Below are 19739 nucleotides of genomic sequence, written 5' to 3'. Positions count from 1 at the left end.
TTGTTAATAATATTAATTTTTTTTAAAAAAATTCATGTGCACTATTAAAAGCGCACGTAAAAAGCACGCTGTTAATAGTATTAAATTTTTTTTAAAAAAATCATGTCTATATGTTAACAGCACGCATTAAAATGCACGCTGTTAATAATATTAAATTTTTTTTTTTTTAAAAAAATCGTGTTTAACACGCTGTGGAATAAAAAAGTGCGCACGTTATTTTCTAAGCGCGCTTAATTTTCATTCGTGGAAGCCCCAATTTCTTTTCTTTCTTTCTTGTGCGATGATTTCTTCTTTGCAGAATCCTTGTCGCCGCCTCTACATATCCGCCATCTTCGCCGCCACGTGCTCCTTACCCGCGCCGCCTGTGTCGTTATTGTTGATTTCAATCATCAGATTCCCTAATCTGAAAGGTAAGGGAGCTTCGCACGATTCTGTAATATTTAGGAACAATCACTGGTTTTGATAAATAATCCGGTAATTGAGTTATGGTTGCTCTGTAAATGTAGGTCTTGATTTTGATGTATTTTTGGTTTCATTGAAATTACTCATTGAAGTAGGTGCTCATCTATTTGGGCAGTTAATCGGATTGTATTTCTGCGAATTGCTTATGCGTATTTCTGCGAATTGCTTACTCGTGATTTTTTCCTCTATATTTTTATGGTTTCAATTCAACTGTGGATTTCTTTTCATTCAGTGAGTGTATTTCGGGAATTGTTTCATTGCATTCCTTTCCTCGTCCCTCTATCATGTGCTTGAGTTCTTGTTTTTTTTTTTGTTATTGGATGGGTTGAATACGTTACTTTTTGCTGCATTTGATTTAGCGTGTGATAGGAATATGACACTACCTCGTTCAAGTGTCGTGGTTAAGTGCAAATGTTTCTTTCTATTTGCTCTTCTTAATTCAATAGCATTTTTTTAACATTTATCATTGTTTTCTTTGTCGGATCAGACATTACAAGATTGGTGCAGAACATGAAAGTACGACAAAGGTTTTTTTGGTTTCTGTATTCCTGCTTCTCTTTTGCTATAATTTTAATCTTTATTAATGTAAAACTTGATTACCATAATCTGTAGTATGGTCAGTACATAGTGGTAACTTCCATTGGATCGAACAAGTTTATGAAATGCTTTTCTATATGACTTGTGCATCTATTAGTTGCTTATTGGCACTGCTCTTATTCTAAGACGTGGAAATAATGCAATTTTCTAGAATGAAATGCCTAAAGTTGTCAACATAATCCGGACAAGTCCATTTATTAATTCCTTGACCAAAGTTTGGCTTTATATCGAGTTAATGTATTTATCCAGAATAAGCACTGCGAGTAGTACAAACAGTAGTGTATGTTACTTAACAAATCGGTTGTTGGCATATCCATTCTGTTAGAGAGTAGGTTGAAATATGATCTCTTAGCGGATTTCAAGGAAATAAAATGAATTAAAGAGATTATTTTAGTTGTTTCTGATTAGGGCCTCATTGTGTTTTTGAATGCTCATTACTCATTTTTAGCACGCCTCAAATATGTATTGATGGTGAATTTGAGGTGAATTTTTTTATGATTCAATTGCTGTGAAGTATGGATCATATGAATTTTAATGAAATTTTCATCTGATATTTATGCGATTGGTTGGAGAAGCCAACAGACTAAAAACACTTCATTTGTGTGTGCTTCTAATTATAAGCATCAGGGTTTGATGGTTGTGTTTGCCTCTCACAGTAGTCTACTTACGCCTCAAATTATGTTGACTTTTTTTTTATCAAGTAGAAAAAAGATTTTGATTCTACAAAAAGAACCAAGCTTTTTTTAATTTCCCTTCTGGTGATGTAGTAGACTACTGTGAGAGAACAGAGAAGTGGAAGGTATTGTTGTGCTAAATGCTAATGTGAACATCAGAGTTGAGCTTTTTGTTCACCTTATTTCCTAATATACATATCTAGGTAACCAACATAGAATAATTTATAAAATGGGGCGAGAATGTTAATGTGCCGAATTCTGTATTAAAAGAAGTGTTTTTTAAAGAGAACATTTTATATTGTGCTGTTCTATTTAGAGTCTCTGCAAACATTTTTAGAATGCAGTCTTTTTTACTTTACACCTATTATGTCACAAGTTTTATTAATGGCACCTTGTTTACTTGTACCTATTGGGTAAGCCAAATGATCCTTCTCACACCTTCAAGTTTCTGCAATGTATTTGTAAAGTTGGTGAATATTGATTTCTTGTTCTATTTCGATTAATCAAATTCTCAACTGTTTCCTCTTTCTGTCATGTTTCTTGAACATTAATTTAAATGGATTTTAGGAAAATACAAGCTGTTTTTCGGCCAATTTTATGTGGCAATGACGTGTGAATCCACCAATTTTTATTGTGCAAATAGTGAACTTGATATTATATGTTTAAGTAGTTTTCATTGTCTTTATCTTTCTTTAATATATTCCTAGATCTAACTTGAACAATACTATTCATAGTCAGTGAGTTGCCATTCTTGTAATACTATGAACACTTACTTATACAGGGGATATTGCTTGGATTAGCTAACACTGCTGGAGTTCTGAAGTGTGCTCAATCTGTGTGCAGGTATAAATATTAATTGTGTGTATTATTTTGACAGCTGGTAAATACTACTTTGACACATGATTTTTATTTTTTTAAAATACAATGATGTATGAATAAGTTTTTTTATATTTAAATTTTTTTTTTATTTATTATGTGGTGTTCTCTTATAAAAATGTTTGGAATATTTTGGGAAAGAAAATTTGGGATAAGATCTGACACCTAAGTAATTATATCATATAAATTAAATTATCATTGTGTATATATGTGCGTGTGTGTATTGATAAAATCTCATAATTATTTCATATAAATGAAAAAGGTTTGTTTACGAGATGGATAAGGAATGGATGTATCTGCTCTCTAGGCTTGTACCCGAGTATGAAGAAGGGGTAAAATAATTTATAGAACAAGCTCGGAACTATGCATAAACACGTGAAGTAATCTTATGTCCTTGCAAGCGTTGTAAAAATAAGAAGTATATGAAATTTGACCAAGTGTATGACCACTTAATTATTAAGGGGTTCGATCCTTCTTACACTATTTGGGTCTTCCATGGTGAAACTTATAACTCACAATCTCAAGCTGCTATGTCTGAGGCAAAAAATTATGAGTTTGATGATTTATATAAATGAAAAAGGTTTGTTTACGAGATGGATAATGAATAGATGTATCTGCTCTCTAGGCTTGTACCCGAGTATGAAGAAGGGGTAAAATAATTTATAGAACAAGCTCGGAACTATGCAGAAACACGTGAAGTAATCTTATGTCCTTGCAAGCGTTGTAAAAATAAGAAGTATATGAAATTTGACCAAGTGTACGACCACTTAATTATTAAGGGGTTCGATCCTTCTTACACTATTTGGGTCTTCCATGGTGAAACTTATAACTCACAATCTCAAGCTGAAGGTAGTTCAGGAGGAGTTCAGAAACAGGATGAAAGTAGAGAGGCATATCACTTATATAAGGATGTTTTTTTTTTCCTGAAGAAGAGATTGGACACACTATGTCTGAGGCAAAAGATTATGAGTTTGATGATTTATTAAAAGATGCGGAAACTCCTCTCTTCCCTGGTTGTACATATTACACAAAGTTGTCAGCAGTCGTCACACTATTCAATTACAAGTCTACTAATGGTCACACATACAATAGTTTCAATGACCTCCTTAAGATTTTATGTGACATGCTTTCAGAAAACAACACACTTCCAGAAACTGTTTACACGATGAGAAAGTTGTTGAAACCATTTGATTTATAATATGAGAAGATTCATGCTTGCCCAAATGATTGTTGTCTATTTAGAAAGGAGCTTCAAGATCTGGACTCGTGTCCAAAGTGTGGATCCTCAAGATGGAAGATAGACAAAGTTACCACCAAAGTTTGTAAAGGAGTTCCTGAAAAGGTCCTACGGTATTTTCAATTGATACTGTGGGGACCCGGACACTAATCATACTCTTAATCATCATTAGGACAATTTAATCAATTATAATAAATAGGGTCTAATTTTTTTTTTTTAAAAATGCGGAATGTAATGGGATTCAATCTAATATACATATTAGTATTAAAGTACAAGTCTTGTACTGTATATATAATCATTCAACTAAGGTTTAACAACTAAATGTCAAGTGTCCAACCTTATCTCTAATCCAAGTCCGTAGTCTCCACTCTAATCACGATCCATCTTCATCTCCTCGACCCTGAACTTGTCCCATCTGTTGTCATGCACACATACAAACACGGCAACAGCCGGATAACTCCGGTGAGAATAAAATCCCAGTATAAATCAATGAAACATGCAATCATATAAACAATGTAAAAACATGTAACACATATCGGTAATATATATCAAATCTGAAAGCATAATCAATATAAAACTGTCAATCAGACTCGTGACTCCACATCTCAGACTAGACTCAATCCTAGTCTAGGGATCCCGGTTTCCAGATGTTGGTATTTCTATATCGAACATCAGAAATAGAAGAAAATGCAATTCTAACCACTTCGATATAACCAAACATCCGGTGTCTTGACCTATCCGTCACAGACTGTGGCACTATCGCCAATTCACTATCTTGTGACAATGTGCAATGTGCCCGTGACGATTCCATCACTATCGGCACTTATGTCACAAGATCACTCGTCTAATACTCATCTAATGCATGATTCCTATAAATCAATAGAACAAACATATCAAATCAAATTAATGAACACAATAATAATAATAAGTATGTGATTTAGGGAACCTCAAGTATATCCTACTCAAATCGATCTCCCAATACCACATTGACTTATACCTTTCTTTTATTGCAGTTCTGACGCCGTTCCCGTGTGGAATTCAAATTCTGTCAATCCTCAATCTGGCAATGACAATATCAATAATATCATATTAATATACTGCTCAAATTAATACCAAATCTGATCAATCTGGATTCAACTCAAAACCAACGGCATAATTGCACAATCCTGATATCCCGGTCATTACAATCTCAACAGATATTAATTACAATCCATAACTAATATCCAATGCAATCGGTAATCAATCCACAATCCAAATCTGTCCAATATCAATCGATATATTCTGAAAAATCATAACAATTCCGTAATCGATCTGTTTCTCAATCTGACTTCGATTCTACGATGTCTAACATGTCAAGAACATCATATATGAATCCTATTCAATTCTGACAATAGCATAATTTCAAATGATATCAGAAGTCAATCAAACTTACGGCCTGTAGTACTGTCAACGATAGGATCACAGTTTTGAAGTCAGATTACGATTCGGACGGACGGATTTTTTGCACGATTGAAACTTGAAGCGCACGACTCGCGCATATGCTCGAGGTCCACTGGAATTCAGTTTAACTTCTCGCATGACTCGCGCATATGCGCGAGGTTCTCTGGACATGGACTTGGCTCCTCGCACATCTCGCGCATATGCGCGCCTTCACGCCGCCCATATGCGCGAGGTCTTCTACCCACCTCGCGCATGTGCGCGCATCACATCGCGCATGTGCGCGAGAGGTACTGTCCTCGCACATTCGATAACACATGCAATCACATTTCAAGCCTCGAAACGATCCTTCATAATTATATCAATTCAAAATCAATAATCGCAGATTAGCATGTTTTAAATTTTCGGGCATTACATTTCTCCCCTCCTAAGATATGAGTTCGTCCCCGAAATCTCAGACAATCATATCATAGACAGTAAACAGATGCAATAAACGGAACAATAGCAACTAAAATAGCGAAGCTGCAATAAAAGACACATCATCGAAATAAGTCTTGGGAACTCCTGTCTCATATCTGATTCAGTCTCCCAGGTGGCTTTTTCAATGTCATGACGAGTCCATTGAACTTTCACAAGAGGAATAGTCTTTGTTCTAAGTTGCTTTTCCTTGCGATCGATAATCTGGATCGGTTTTTCGACATAACTTAGACTTTCATCAAGTTCTGCCTCGTTTGGCTGAATAATGTGAGAATCATCAGGAGGATATTTCCGCAGCATAGATACATGAAAGACATCATGTATCCCCAATAATAAAGGCGGTAATGCTAGTTGACAGGCACGGTCTCCTATCTTCTCGAGAATTTCATATGGACCAACGTATCGTGGAGACAACTTTCCTTTCTTGCCAAATCTGACAACTCCTCGGAAAGGTGAAATCTTCAAAAATACTCGATCTCCAGTCTCAAATACCAACGGTCGTCGTCTGATGTTGGCATATTTGGTCTGTCGGTCCTGAGCTGCCTTCATTTTCTTCTGAATCAGCTTCACTTTCTCAGTCATATCTCTTATCATGTCAGGTCCAGTTTCAGGAACTTCAGAGATATCATCCCAATACAGAGGGGATCTGCATTTCTTTCCGTACAACGCTTCGAATGGAGCCATCTCAATACTCGTCTGATAGCTATTGTTGTACGAAAACTCGCAAAGAGGCATGGCATCCTGCCAATTAGTGCTAAAGTCGAGCACTACAGCTCTCAGCATATCCTCCAATGTCTGAATCGTCCGTTCTGACTGTCCGTCAGTCTGGGGATGATATGCGGTACTCAGATGTAACTTCGTACCGAGAGCCTGCTGCAAACTCTGCCAGAAGTGCGAAGTAAACCGAGGATCACGGTCTGAAACAATTGACTTCGGCACTCCGTGCAATCTGACCACCTCTCTGACATAAATATCGACCATCTGGTCATATCTGTACGTCATTTTGTATGGAATAAAACATGCAGATTTGGTCAATCGATCAATCACAACCCAAATCGCATCACAACCTTTGGAGGAACGTGATAATTGCGTCACAAAATCCATGGAAATGTGATCCCATTTCCATTCAGGAATAGATAAACTGTGCAGTAGACCTCCTGGTTTCTTTCTTTCTGCTTTCACCTGTTGGCAATTCAGACACTTGGATACAAATTTAGTAACATCAGATTTCATCTGTTTCCACCAATACTGTGTCTTCAAATCATTATACATTTTTCTGCCACCATGATGAATGCTAAAACGACTGTTGTGCGCTTCAGCTAGTATCCTTTGTCTCAATTCTGAAACATTCGGCACAACAATGCGATTATTCACATACAAAACATTGTCACGAACTTTATATTCCGATTGATGTCCAGCTCTGACCATGGCAATCGAATTCTGTACATTCTGATCAACTTTCTGTGCCTCTTTGATTCTGAATATCAGTTCTGGTTCAGCTCGAATAGCACACAATCTCAGATGCTGACGATCTGTTTCAAAGGCTAATCCAGACAAACAACAATTTTCTACCAAATTGGAAACACCAATTGTCGACAAGGATAAAGAACATACCTTTCGACTTAGTGCATCTGCTACTGCATTGAATTTCCCTGGATGGTACTTGATTTCACAATCGAAATCCTTTAGTAAATGAAGCCATCTTCGTTGCCTCATATTCAGCTCGGATTGCGAAAACAGGTACTTCAGGCTTTTGTGATCAGAATAGATTTCAAACTTTTCACCATACAGATAATGTCGCCATATCTTCAAAGCAAAGACAATGGCCGCCAATTCAAGATCATGAATTGGATAACGAGTCTCATGGGGCTTCAGCTGTCTTGAGGCATAAGCAATAACATGTCCTCGCTGCATCAAAACACAACCCAATCCTCGGTGAGATGCATCACAATAAACCACAAAATCACCTGTACCTGACGGAATCGTCAAGATCGGGGCACTGGTCAGTCTTTTCTTCAATTCAAGAAAGCTGGTCTCACAGTCTTCAGACCAGACAAATGGAGCATTTTTCTGAGTCAACTAGGTAATAGGCTTGGAAATACTCGAGAAATCTTTAATAAATCGACGATAATATCCGGTCAAACCTATAAAACTGCGAATTTCGGGCACTGATGTCGGTCTCGGCCAAGAAATCAATGCCTCACCTTACTGGGATCAACTGATATACCATCTCCGGATATAATATGCCCCAGAAATACAACCTGTCTCAACCAAAATTCGCACTTCGACAGTTTAGCATATAATTTCTCAGCCCTCAGAATTCTCTAACACAGTTCTTAAATGCTCTGCGTGCTCAATCATATTCTTTGAATAAATCAATATATCATCAATGAATATGATAACAAAATCATCCAAATATCTCTGAAAGACACGGTTCATCAACCCCATAAATACAGCCGGTGCATTCGTCAAACCAAATGGCATGACAATAAAATCATAGTGTCCATACCTGGTTTGGAATGCTGTCTTCGAGATATCAGAATCCCTGACTCTGAGCTGATGGTATCCAGATCTCATATCGATATTGGAATATACAGATGAACCCTGCAACTGATCAAACAAATCATCAATGCGAGGCAAGGGATATTTATTCTTTACCGTTGCTTTATTCAGTTGCCGGTAGTCGATACAGAGTCTCATTGAACCGTCCTTTTTCCTCACAAACAGTACAAGAGCACCCAAGAAGACACACTCGGTCTGATATACCCCTTGGCCAGTAAATCCTCCAACTATTCTTTTAGCTCTTTCAATTCTATCGGTGCCATTCTGTACGGAGCTCTCGAAATCGGAACTGTACCTGGTATTAACTCAATGCTGAAGTCTATCTCTTGAATCGGAGGCAAACTAGGAATCTCATCTGGAAAGACAGCAGCAAACTCACACACCACTGGCAAATCCGCCAATGATGGACTCGATTTCAGTATATCAACTGAATAGACAAGGAATCCATCCGCTCTTTTCTGCAATAATCGAGTCATATTTATAGCAGATATCAAAGGAATTCTGGCTCGAGAACCCTTACCATAAAATTTCCACTCCTCAGCCATTTCAGGTCTGAATCTTACAATCTTGTGGAAACAATCTACAGTAGCTCTGTACTTGGTTAACGTATCAATACCAATAATACAATCAAAATCGGACAACCCAAGCACAATACAGTCTAATTCAATTTCATATCCATCATACTGCAGTATACAAGATCTAATAGACTTCATTGATATCAAACCTGTCCCTAACGGAGAAGAGACAGACACTACCGCAGACAATGACTCAACAGGCAAAGCATGACTCAATGCAAATCGTTCAGAAATAAAAGTATGTGAAGCACCGGTATCAATCAATACATATGCAGGGTAACCACATAAAAAAAAGTTACCTGCAACAACGTCATCTAGTGCTTCCTGAGCCTGCTCCTCAGTCAAAGCGAACACTCTGGCCTGCTGTCTAGGAGGTTGGCTCACCGTCTGGCTACCTCCTGGCCTCTGCTGTGACTGAGATGGTGCTGGCTGAAATGAATGAAATGCAGCTGGTGGTCGTCTACCAGTCTGAGCTACTGATCCAGATGATTCAGAACCCTGTGACCTCTGAGTATCTCTCTGGGGACAAATTCTAGCATAGTGTCCCTGCTACCTACAGATATGGCAACTGCCGAACACTCCTCGGCACTGCTCAGTGGAATGCTTCCCTCCACAAGTGCTACAATAAGGTCCTGTATAGCTCTGGCTCTGTCGAGTACTCCCAAAGCTAGAAGAACTGCTTCCCTCTAGCCTTGAAGAAGTCCTTCTTTCCGCCACTGCTGCTGCCACTCTCAAACCGGGGAGGTGGTTGCTGTGGTCTCGGTGCTGGAGGCACAAACGAAGCTCCTCTCTGTCTCATCAGACCGGCTTCGGCGCCCTTGGCTCTATTCAAAGCATCAGTAAAGTTGTTCGGTCTCCCGGTATTCACCAAGGTAAAGATTTCCGGATTCAGGCCATTAATGAACTGATCAGCAACGGCTTCGTCAATTTCGGCCACATGTGGACCAAATCGTAGCAATGTAGAGAACTTGGCCACATATTCTTCAATGTTTAGTTGACCTTGTCTCAAGTTCGCAAACTCTGTTCCCTTATCCTTCCTGTACGACACTGGAAAGAACCTCTGATAAAATTCAGTTCTAAACACATTCCAGGTAATAACAGTACCTCGATGCTCCAATGCCCGCTTGGTTGTAATCCACCAGTTCTTTGCAACATCATGCAACTGATGCCCTATCAGCTTTACTCTCCGCTCATCTGTGTAATCTAAAGACTCGAACAACATCTCAATATCGTCCAGCCAACTCTCACAATTCACTGCTGTCTCAGTAGCCTTCAATGTAGGTGGATGGAACGACTGAAATCTCTTCAGCAATGTCTCCATTGGTGTTGCTGTCACATCCATTGGAGGATTCGAAGTATTGCCCTGTTCCGGTACTCTTCGTGGATGCATACCTGATTATCAAAAGGGTTAGCAACCAAATATAACAAATCTGTTTCAGTCCTCCTCCGATCATCTTACTGCTGATCCAGAATCGACTCTGATTCATTCTCAATAACACATGTTTTCAAATCAAATCAGATAAACAGATAAACATGCATTATAAAGCAGTAAATCATTCTAGCAATCAAAAGTAGGAAAGAAAACACATTCTACCCCGCTCACTAGCTCCTATCTCAATCTAAAAAATCTATCGCTATGATACCACCTGTTGTGGGGACCCGGACACTAATCATATTCTTAATCATCATTAGGACAATTTAATCAATTATAATAAACAGGGTCTAATTTTTTTTTAAAAAATGCGGAATGTAATGGGATTCAATCTTATATACATAACAGTATTAAAGTACAAGTCTTGTACTATATATACAATCATTCATCTAAGGTTTAACAACTAAATGTCAAGTGGTCAACCCTATCTCTAATCCAAGTCCGTAGTCTCCACTCTAATCACGATCCATCTTCTTCTCCTCGACCCTGAACCTGTCCCACCTGTTGTCATGCTCACATACAAACACAACAATAGCCGGATAACTCCGGTGAGAATAAAATCCCAGTATAAATCAATGAAACATGCAATCATATAAACAATGTAAAAACATGTAACACATATCTGTAATATATATCAAATCTGAAAGCATAATCAATATAAAACTGTCAATCAGACTCGTGACTCCACATCTCAGACTAGACTCAATCCTAGTCAAGGGATCCCGGTTTTCAGATGTTGGTATTCCTATATCGAACATCAGTAATAAAAGAAAATCCAATTCTATCCACTTCGATATAACCAAACATCCGGTGTCTTGACCTATCCGTCACAGACTGTGGCACTATCGCCAATTCACTATCTTGTGACAATGTGCAATGTGCCCGTGACGATTCCATCACTATCGGCACTTATGTCACAAGATCACTCGTCTAATACTCATCTAATGCATGCTTCCTATAAATCAATAGAACAAGCATATCAAATCAAATCAATGAATACAATAATAATAATAAGTATGTGATTTAGGGAACCTCGAGTATATCCTACTCGAGTCGATCTCCCAATACCACATTGACTTATACCTTTCTTTTATTGCAATTCTGACGCCGTTCCCGTGTGGAATTCAAAGTCTGTCAATCCTCAATCTGGCAATGGCAATATCAATAATATCATATCAATATACTGCTCAAATTAATACCAAATCTGATCAATCTGGATTCAACTCAAAACCAACGGCATAATTGCACAATCCTGATATCCCGGTCATTACAATCTCAACAGATATTAATTACAATCCATAACTAATATCCAATGCAATCGGTAATCAATCCACAATCCAAATCAGTCCAATATCAATCGATATATTCTGAAAAATCATAACAATTCCATAATCGATCTGTTTCTCAATCTGACTTCGATTCTACGATGTCTAAAATGTCAAGAACATCATATATGAATCCTATTCAATTCTGACAATAGCATAATTTCAAATGATATCAGAAATTAATCAAACTTACGGCCTGTAGTAGCTGTCAACGATAGGATCACAGTATTGAAGTCAAATTACAATTCAAACGGACGGATTTTTTGCACGATTTAAACTTGAAGCACAAGAAGCTAAACTTTCTCCCGGAAGCTCCCGTTTCTTTTTTCCTTGTTATCTGAGAATAAAAGCTTGTTTATGTATATATATAGCATGCCCAAAGCTAGGTAGCTCGCTTCTTTGCAAAACACGTCTCGCGCATATGCGCGACCTCAACTGGCGCATATGCACGAGACCTACTGGTCTCCGCGATAAGCCTCTCGGCAGCTCGCGCATATGCGCGAGGTCCACTCGAATTCAGTTTAACATCTTGCATGACTCGCGCATATGCGCGCACCACTTCCGCGTATATGCACGAGGTTCTCTGGACATGGACTTGGCTCCTTGCACATCTCGCGCATATGCGCGCCTTCACGCCGCGCATATGTACGAGGTCTTCTGCCCACCTCGCGCATGTGCGCGCATCACATCGCGCATGTGCGCGAGAGGTACTGTCCTCGCACATTCGATAACACATGCAATCACATTTCAAGCCTCAAAACGATCCTTCATGATTATATCAATTCAAAATCAATAATCGCAGATTAGCATGTTATAAATTCTCGGGCATTACAGATACCAAGACTGAAAAGGATGTTTAAATCAAAACAAAATGCTAAAGAGTTGATTTGGCACTCCAAACACAAAAGTCAAGATCATATGATGCGTCATCCAGTTGATTCAGTAGCTTGGGATACGATAGATCATAAATGGCCTGATTTTGCATGAGATCCTAGAAATCTCCGCCTTGGTCTTGCAACAGATGGATTCAACCCTTTTGGTGACCTTAGTTCCAGATATAGTTGCTGGCCAGTTATTTTGGTAAATTATAACCTTCCTCCATTGTTGTGCATGACAAAGGAAAATCTTATGTTGACATTACTGATTCCAGGTCCGAAGCAACTGGGAAATGATATAGATGTATACTTGGAACCCTTTGTGGAGGATTTGAAGGAGTTGTGGGACACCGGTGTGGAGGCATATGATGCATTTAGCAAGTAAATGTTCAATTTAAAGACTATTTGAATGTGGACAATGAATGATTTTCCAGCTTATGGAAACCTAGCTGGATGTGTCACAAAAGGGAAACCCGGTTGCCCAATATGTGGTGAAGACATATTTTCTATGTGGCTTAAGTATAGTAGAAAGTTTGCATACTTAGGCCACAAGAGATTTCTTGCTCCTAATCATCTATTTCGTCAGAAAAAAAAGTGGTTTAATGGGAAAAAAAGAGAGTAAAGGAAAACCTAGACCTTTGAATGGGTTAGAAATTGCCGATGCATTGAAAGGTATTGAAAATGACAGGGTAAAAAGCAAAAGGGTGAGACTATCAACACTTTGAGGAAAAAGAGGAAGAAGCAGGATAGTTCAAAAGAGGTACAAAAACCAGTTCAAAGGTGGAAGAAAAAGTCAATTTTTTTCGAGTTTCCATATTGGAGTGTAAATTATTGTGCACTCTATTCATTAGATTTGGCAATTTTTTTTATTTTTTGTTCCTAAAACGTTAGAAATATTCTGAACTAACACTATGAAGCTTGTTGATGGTTACCTTTAGGTGCTCCTGCTACGTCATAACTTAGATGTGATGCATGTTGAAAAGAATGTATGCGAGAATATCATAGGCATATTATTAAACCTGAAGACAAAATTTAAAGATGGTGTGAATGCTCGCAAAGATTTGGTACACTTAAAAATTAGACACGAATTACATCCTCAAGAAAAAAGAGAAAATAAATATCATTTGCCTGCTGTCCCGTACACACTGTCCAAAAAAGAAATGAATGTATTTTGCTCTAGGTCGAAGAAATTAAAGTTACCCGATGGATATGGCTCAAATATTGGTAACTGTGTTTCTGTAGAAGAGCGCAAGCTTATTGGGCTGAAATCTCATGATTGCCATGTTCTGATGCAACAATTGCTATCAGTAGCATTGAGAAATCTTCTACCGAAAGGTCCACGCAATGCTATACTTCTGTTGTGTGTATTTTACAATGAATTATGTCAAAGAGTATTAGACAGAAACTGTTTAGAACAACTTGAGGAGAATATTGCTGAAATTCTATGCATGTTGGAAAGGTATTTTCCACTCGCTTTCTTTACCATCTCGGTTCACTTGACAATTCATTTAGCAAGAGAGGCTCGCTTGTGTGGGCCAGTCCAATTTCGTTGGATGTATCCATTTGAAAGGTATAAAATAATCATTAATCTTTTTGACAAATTTTATATTATATAAATATTTAGAGTATGCTATCAACACTTCTTTAATGTGAATTTTACTTTGTGATTTAGATTTATGAAAATACTAAAAGGGTATGTGAAGAACCGGCGAGACCAGAAGGTTGCATAGCTGAGTGTTACCTCGCAGAAGAACGAATGGCATTTTGTAGTGCTTATATAAAATATGCTTCTAGTATTGGTGTTCGTTCTAATACGAACACTACAAGAAAAGTGGGTTTCCGCGGCGTGCAATATGCGCCGCGGAAAGATATCTGCGGCGTGCATGGCATGCGGCAACGCAAGCTGTAAAGTTGAAAGCCGTGTTAAGTTTGAAACTATTGGCAGCGTGTGGTTTACGCTGCGGTTTACTCTAATAACGGCGTGCGGAGTGTGCTATTGAAGTTATCTTTCGGCAGCGTGACCCGCACGCTATGGTTAAAAGTTTCAATGTCGTGCAAAACATGTTGTTGATATGTTCACGCTGTGGTTAAAAGTATCCATGGCGTGCGCAAAATATGATGTTGATATGTTGAACAATTGGCAGCGTGCATTGCACGCTGTGGTTAAAAGTATCCATGGCGTGCACAAAACATGCTGTTGATATGTTAAACAATGCACGCTGCGGTTAAAAGTATCCATGGCGTGCGAAATATGCTGTTGATGATTCATTGGCCGCGTGTACTGCACGCTACGGTTAAAAGTAACCATGGCATGCGCAATATGCTGTTGATAAGGTGAGCTATTGACAGCGAGCAACACGCTGCAATTAAAATTAGTGATATGTTTGTAGGGTGCAATGCAAGCTGTAATTGATATATTGTACGCTGTCGATTTGGTTTATCAGCAACGTGCAGCACACTAACGTTATTTATATCATTATGAACCAAAATTTAAACAATAATATCTAAACTCAAATGATTTATCACATCACATCCAACCAATCACCGGAATTAAAGCAAAATAATAAGATAACATAAAAACTAAGTAATTAAAGTCAATTCTCCTTTATCCAATAAGACAAAATATTTTATAAACTAAACAAAATACTCAGTAATATAATGGTTTGATGCAACAGTGTCTCTAACCCTAAACCAATAGGATCTGTATCAGTCACACAAAACGATAAATTTAGAAAACCATGCTATTGTGCTTTCAAGTGCATCATCCAGAAAAATCATTTCAGAATTCGGTCGAATTAAGTCTACCTGCTCTACAAGAACTCTATCAACCCAAACTTTCCAACAAGATGCACCAAGAGGAACGTGATGCACTTTTACCGCTGGATCTGTGGATGCAATTCGACCTTCAGCAACAACTCCATCACCACACCAATGAAGCAACTTATATTTAGTATTTTCAGGGATATCTCCATGACTCACATTCTTTACATTTGACTGCATATAAACAATACAAAGTGTTAATTATGCCATATCTATTTTTATAACAAATGTGGTTTAGATAACACAAACTTTTAAGATAGTTACCCGAGATGTTGGTTGACATTATCAACAGTACCACTTTTTTTGAGACGATTGATATCACAGCCACTACCAATATCATTCTCAATCCGAATGCTACCACCACTACCAACCTACATATTGAGATAAAGCAAAAAATATGTCAAACAACAAAAAATATGTCAAACAACCTACATAAACAAGCAACCTGATGCAGCCTCTAGAGGGAATTTTGACATTGAGCACATCAAGGATCAGTCAACCGCTGGTATGTGAAAATATGAAAACTAGTACTTTAAAATAATCACACATCTATTGAATATGAAAACTTGTACTTTGAAATAATCACACATCAATTCAAAGTTATTTTTTCCATTCGAAAATGACAGCATTCTCAACTGCAGATATTACAAATCTGGACTAACATTGAACTCATTTCAGATATTCTTAACAGTAAGTTATGGGTGGGAAAAGGCACGGACTGGCAGCCAAAATCTATGGTAACCCTCCATGCAGTTGCTAATAAACACCAACTTACAACAGAATGATGGTAAGCTTGAAAAAGAGGCTTTCCAAAAAAGAAAAATTGAAGAGAAGCAAGACTCAAATATGTACATGGTTCAGCCAATTCAAGTTTAAGCATATATTACTTTAGTTTCACTTGCTGATGATTAATTATAATTCAAAACAGGACTTCAGATTAAATTCCAAGCAATGAAGGCTGGAAAAAAATGGGGAAATTGTTTCAATTCGCATATCCACATCCATGAGTCCTATTATAATGAAAATATGTCAAACGACAAATCTCCAATGTAAGAAGCTTCATTAGATTACTTCTAGGTTTACCTTGATATGGATACATTATAATTTCATTATTTAGTAAGGAAGCCAATATACAAATTATTATGACCACATCAACCAAATTAAACATAAAAATTCAAGTGCAAAATAAAAATACATTAAAGCTACAAAGTAAACTAAATAAGACTAGTGAAACTTATACCATTTTTCTTCCCAACAAAAAAAATTAATAAAACAAAATCATAGGTCACTAAACCAAAATTCTCAACAGCATCAATACAAATTATTTTATCTGTTGTTGTTTAATTACTAACCTGTTCTTGCTCATTTTGTTGCCTCATATTTTGGAAAACAATGGACCTCATTTGTTGCACTTCTTGTTGAAGGTTGTGCATCATACTTTGAAGTTTTTTAATAGTTCCATTTTGTTGCAAAGATGCTCCAACTTTTGAAGGTGTAACTCCGAAGCCCAGTCCACGCACTCTACCTCGAATTTCCTTCTCAAATACAAGGCTAATCGCATCCTCAGCAATGTTAGTAGTGTTTTGAGTTTCAGGTGCACATTCTTCTATTTCTTTCTGCAAATAACAAACAAATAATTTTTGAGAAAATAATGAATTTAAGTTGACCATTTTTTTTTACAGAAATAATTTTATTACCATTTTTTCTCCTACAGCTTCACCACGAGGTTGTCCATTTTTCTTCTTATGGCCTTCCACCCATACTTTTGTTCTTGTAATTGGTATATCAGCAGAACTTGTTTTTTCCTTGAGTAAGAGGCATAGAGAAATATATGAAAAATTCATTAGGAACATAATTCAAAAAATGTATCATTACAATTAAAAATAAAAAAACTTTGAGAAGAACTTTCATAATGTATTTCAAATAATAATAATTACCATAATGTTAGCCAAATGGGCATAACCTCTCCTGCTCATTGTGTGGTTGTGTATTTGCTTTCCCCTCATTGCCTTAAATTTTTCACTCTTCTCCTAAAAATAAAAAAACATATAACATATTCATATATAATTTATTAGTCACATGATCGCTAAAAATTAAAGAATTGATCTAATGCACGAATGCCACATAATGGGTATAAATGAAAAATGAAGGCCCTTATTTTTATAAACAAGTCCCACTGGGTTTGATCCATAAATAGTCAAAAAATCCATAACAATGAATTGATACTTATTTGAAATGGTGATGATCGTGTCTTCTTTACAAACAAGACCCATTGGTTTTGATCCATAAATTCGGGCTTCAAAAGACAGAGATCTCGTGAAGTCACTCGACCATCATCAACTTCTCGTACAAGTATTTGGAGTTTGGACTTTCTATCACGCCACAATTTACCTAACTTTTGAAAAATTGAATGTTTCTCCCACTCCTCAACTTTATAGTTCAACTACACATTAACAAGCATAAAAATATTTATACATTTTGTCATAATATAGGAATAAAAAAACAGTGATAAGTATTACCTGAAGACAACACCACATATTATTCTTCATTTCCTCGTCTAAGTCATCCCATCGAGCTAATGTGTGTGGCACAAATTCTTTTACCATGCAACCTAGAAAAGTGGCGTACGTGACCGAATTATCTCCAATTGCCTGTCCAAACTCATTACGTTCCAGATCTTTGGGCTGTTGTTGGCCACTAACCAAATGAAACTTTGATGGACCTCGTCCTTTTTTCTTATTAGTTTTGGCGTCATCAACTAGCTCTTTATCACGCAAATATTCTGATGAATTAGGTGGAGTGTTGGAGTCCACTCTCGATAGCTTATTAGCTATATTTTCCTACAAAATAGAATAAAGAGATATTATCATGTAAAATTGAGACTTCGTTAATATTAAAATAAACCAAAATTAACAAAATATCACCTGAACTTCATCTACAGATACCTTGCTGCGTTTTTGGCCCAATCTGCTCATTTTTTAATGCTGTATATGAAGATAGAGTCAAACATGTAATATAACATGATAATTCAGTGAAAATAAAAAAAACAGACAAATATATTGCAACAGTAAATAAAGTGTAATGGAACCTTTTAAATTAACTATAAAATCTACAACCGAAAATTTCAATCACGGGTCAGTCACATCAATGCCCTCATACTAATTTCTCGCATACGGTTCTTTCTCAGTGATGTTAATCTCAAGTGTGGACACATCAAGAGGTGTGGATGATGTATAGGCTTCCTCTTCAAGGAAATTCATGTTATGCATACCCCGAGGCGGCGCTTATAGCAACACATACCAGTTTGATTCGTCAGTGTCTCTAGAATAAAATACTTATTTTGCTTGTGATTCTAAAATGAAAGGATCACCTTCAAAAGTTCTTAGACCTTGGTGTAAGTTGACCAGTGTAAAAGCATCTTCCATTTTGATTCCATTTTCATGATTTGCCCAATCACACTTAAAAACAGGAACTTTGAAAGAATAGTAGTCTAGTAAAATAATATCTCGTATAATTCCATAGTATAATACTCTTCCAACAGTATGTGAATAATCATTCGCACTAGACTGACAAACAATATCTGCTTCAATCGAAACACCACTATCTTGTGTCGACCTTTCAACATCAATTGTGTGGAATCGATATCCATTTATAATATAACCCATATAAGATATGACATGTTTTCTTGGACCATGTGCTAGCCATTGAATTCTTTCTGATGAGTTATCACAAACATGTTTTGATGACCATTGAGAATGTTTCCATATGTCGCTTCTGTAACAATGTTTCATTAATTAAGAAACGACGATCTGTTTGTTTCAGCTCCTCAATGTGCATCCTATTTAAATCATTAAAGGGTGATTATTTGAATATATGAATTACGTAATAGACAAAGGCTAATATGATATGTAATTAACTATACTCACTGTAAGTATGGCTCAACTTCAGCAGTATTGAACAACACATATCGATGTGCAGCTTGCAACACATGGTCCTTTAAAATTTTTTCTTTTCCTTGAGAAATTGGGCGACCTTCCACTAATCCATTCTCCAAATCCTGATTCCGATTAGAACGGATACCAATACCAGCCGCTTTTTCTATATAGGTACTACAAAATCGCATTCGTTCTTCTGCAAGGTGGCCTTGCTCGGTTCTTCACATACTCTTTAAGTGTTTTCATAAATCTAAAGAAAAAAACAAATTTCACATGAAACTAGTGTTTGTAGCAAATTTAAATTATTTGTATAACATAATATTGGTCTAAAAATAAATTAATATCTATTACCTTTCAAATGGATACATTTAACGGAATTTGACAGGCCCTCACAAGCGAGCCTCTCTTGCTAAATGAATTGTCAAATGAACCGAGATAGTGAAGAAAGCGGGTGG

General features: G+C 37.0%; 2 protein-coding genes across 9 annotated transcripts in view; one reads left to right on the top strand and one right to left on the bottom strand.

Moving 5' to 3' along the window:
- Positions 1 to 240: 240 nt before the first annotated feature.
- LOC140823056 (uncharacterized) overlaps positions 241 to 19739 on the top strand; it is a 29075-nt gene continuing 9576 nt past the window's right edge. For all 3 annotated transcript variants that reach the window (XR_012116134.1, XR_012116133.1, XM_073184155.1), the window contains exons 1-3: positions 241 to 410; positions 950 to 978; positions 2515 to 2576. Coding sequence is in view for 1 of the 3 variants with exons in the window: in XM_073184155.1 (XP_073040256.1) it covers positions 281 to 410; positions 950 to 978; positions 2515 to 2576 (221 nt within the window). In the remaining 2 variants the exon portion in view is untranslated. The remainder of the gene's footprint in view (positions 411 to 949; positions 979 to 2514; positions 2577 to 19739) is intronic.
- Positions 14626 to 19489, bottom strand: LOC140823053 (uncharacterized). 6 transcript variants are annotated; one of them, XM_073184142.1, is made up of 7 exons: positions 18274 to 18426; positions 17869 to 18189; positions 17576 to 17792; positions 17287 to 17376; positions 17047 to 17154; positions 16702 to 16965; positions 14626 to 15523 (listed from the first exon to the last, which is right to left on the bottom strand). In XM_073184142.1, exons 4-7 carry the CDS (start codon positions 17353 to 17355, stop codon positions 15236 to 15238), a joined length of 729 nt encoding a protein of 242 aa, XP_073040243.1. In that variant the 5' UTR covers positions 17356 to 17376; positions 17576 to 17792; positions 17869 to 18189; positions 18274 to 18426; the 3' UTR covers positions 14626 to 15235. The 6 variants fall into 6 exon arrangements, 5 of the variants coding, with proteins under 5 accessions (XP_073040243.1, XP_073040246.1, XP_073040247.1 ...); XM_073184145.1 differs by adding an exon at positions 19276 to 19489 and having other exon boundaries at positions 14627 to 15523; positions 17287 to 17792; positions 18274 to 18333; XM_073184146.1 differs by adding an exon at positions 19276 to 19489 and having other exon boundaries at positions 14627 to 15523; positions 17287 to 17792; positions 18295 to 18333.

Source organism: Primulina eburnea, chromosome 2, assembly GCF_022965805.1.
Source record: "Primulina eburnea isolate SZY01 chromosome 2, ASM2296580v1, whole genome shotgun sequence".
Classification (NCBI taxonomy): Eukaryota; Viridiplantae; Streptophyta; class Magnoliopsida; order Lamiales; family Gesneriaceae; genus Primulina; species Primulina eburnea.
Note: the sequence above shows the minus strand (reverse complement) of the source record. Positions and strands in the feature narration are given on the sequence as shown.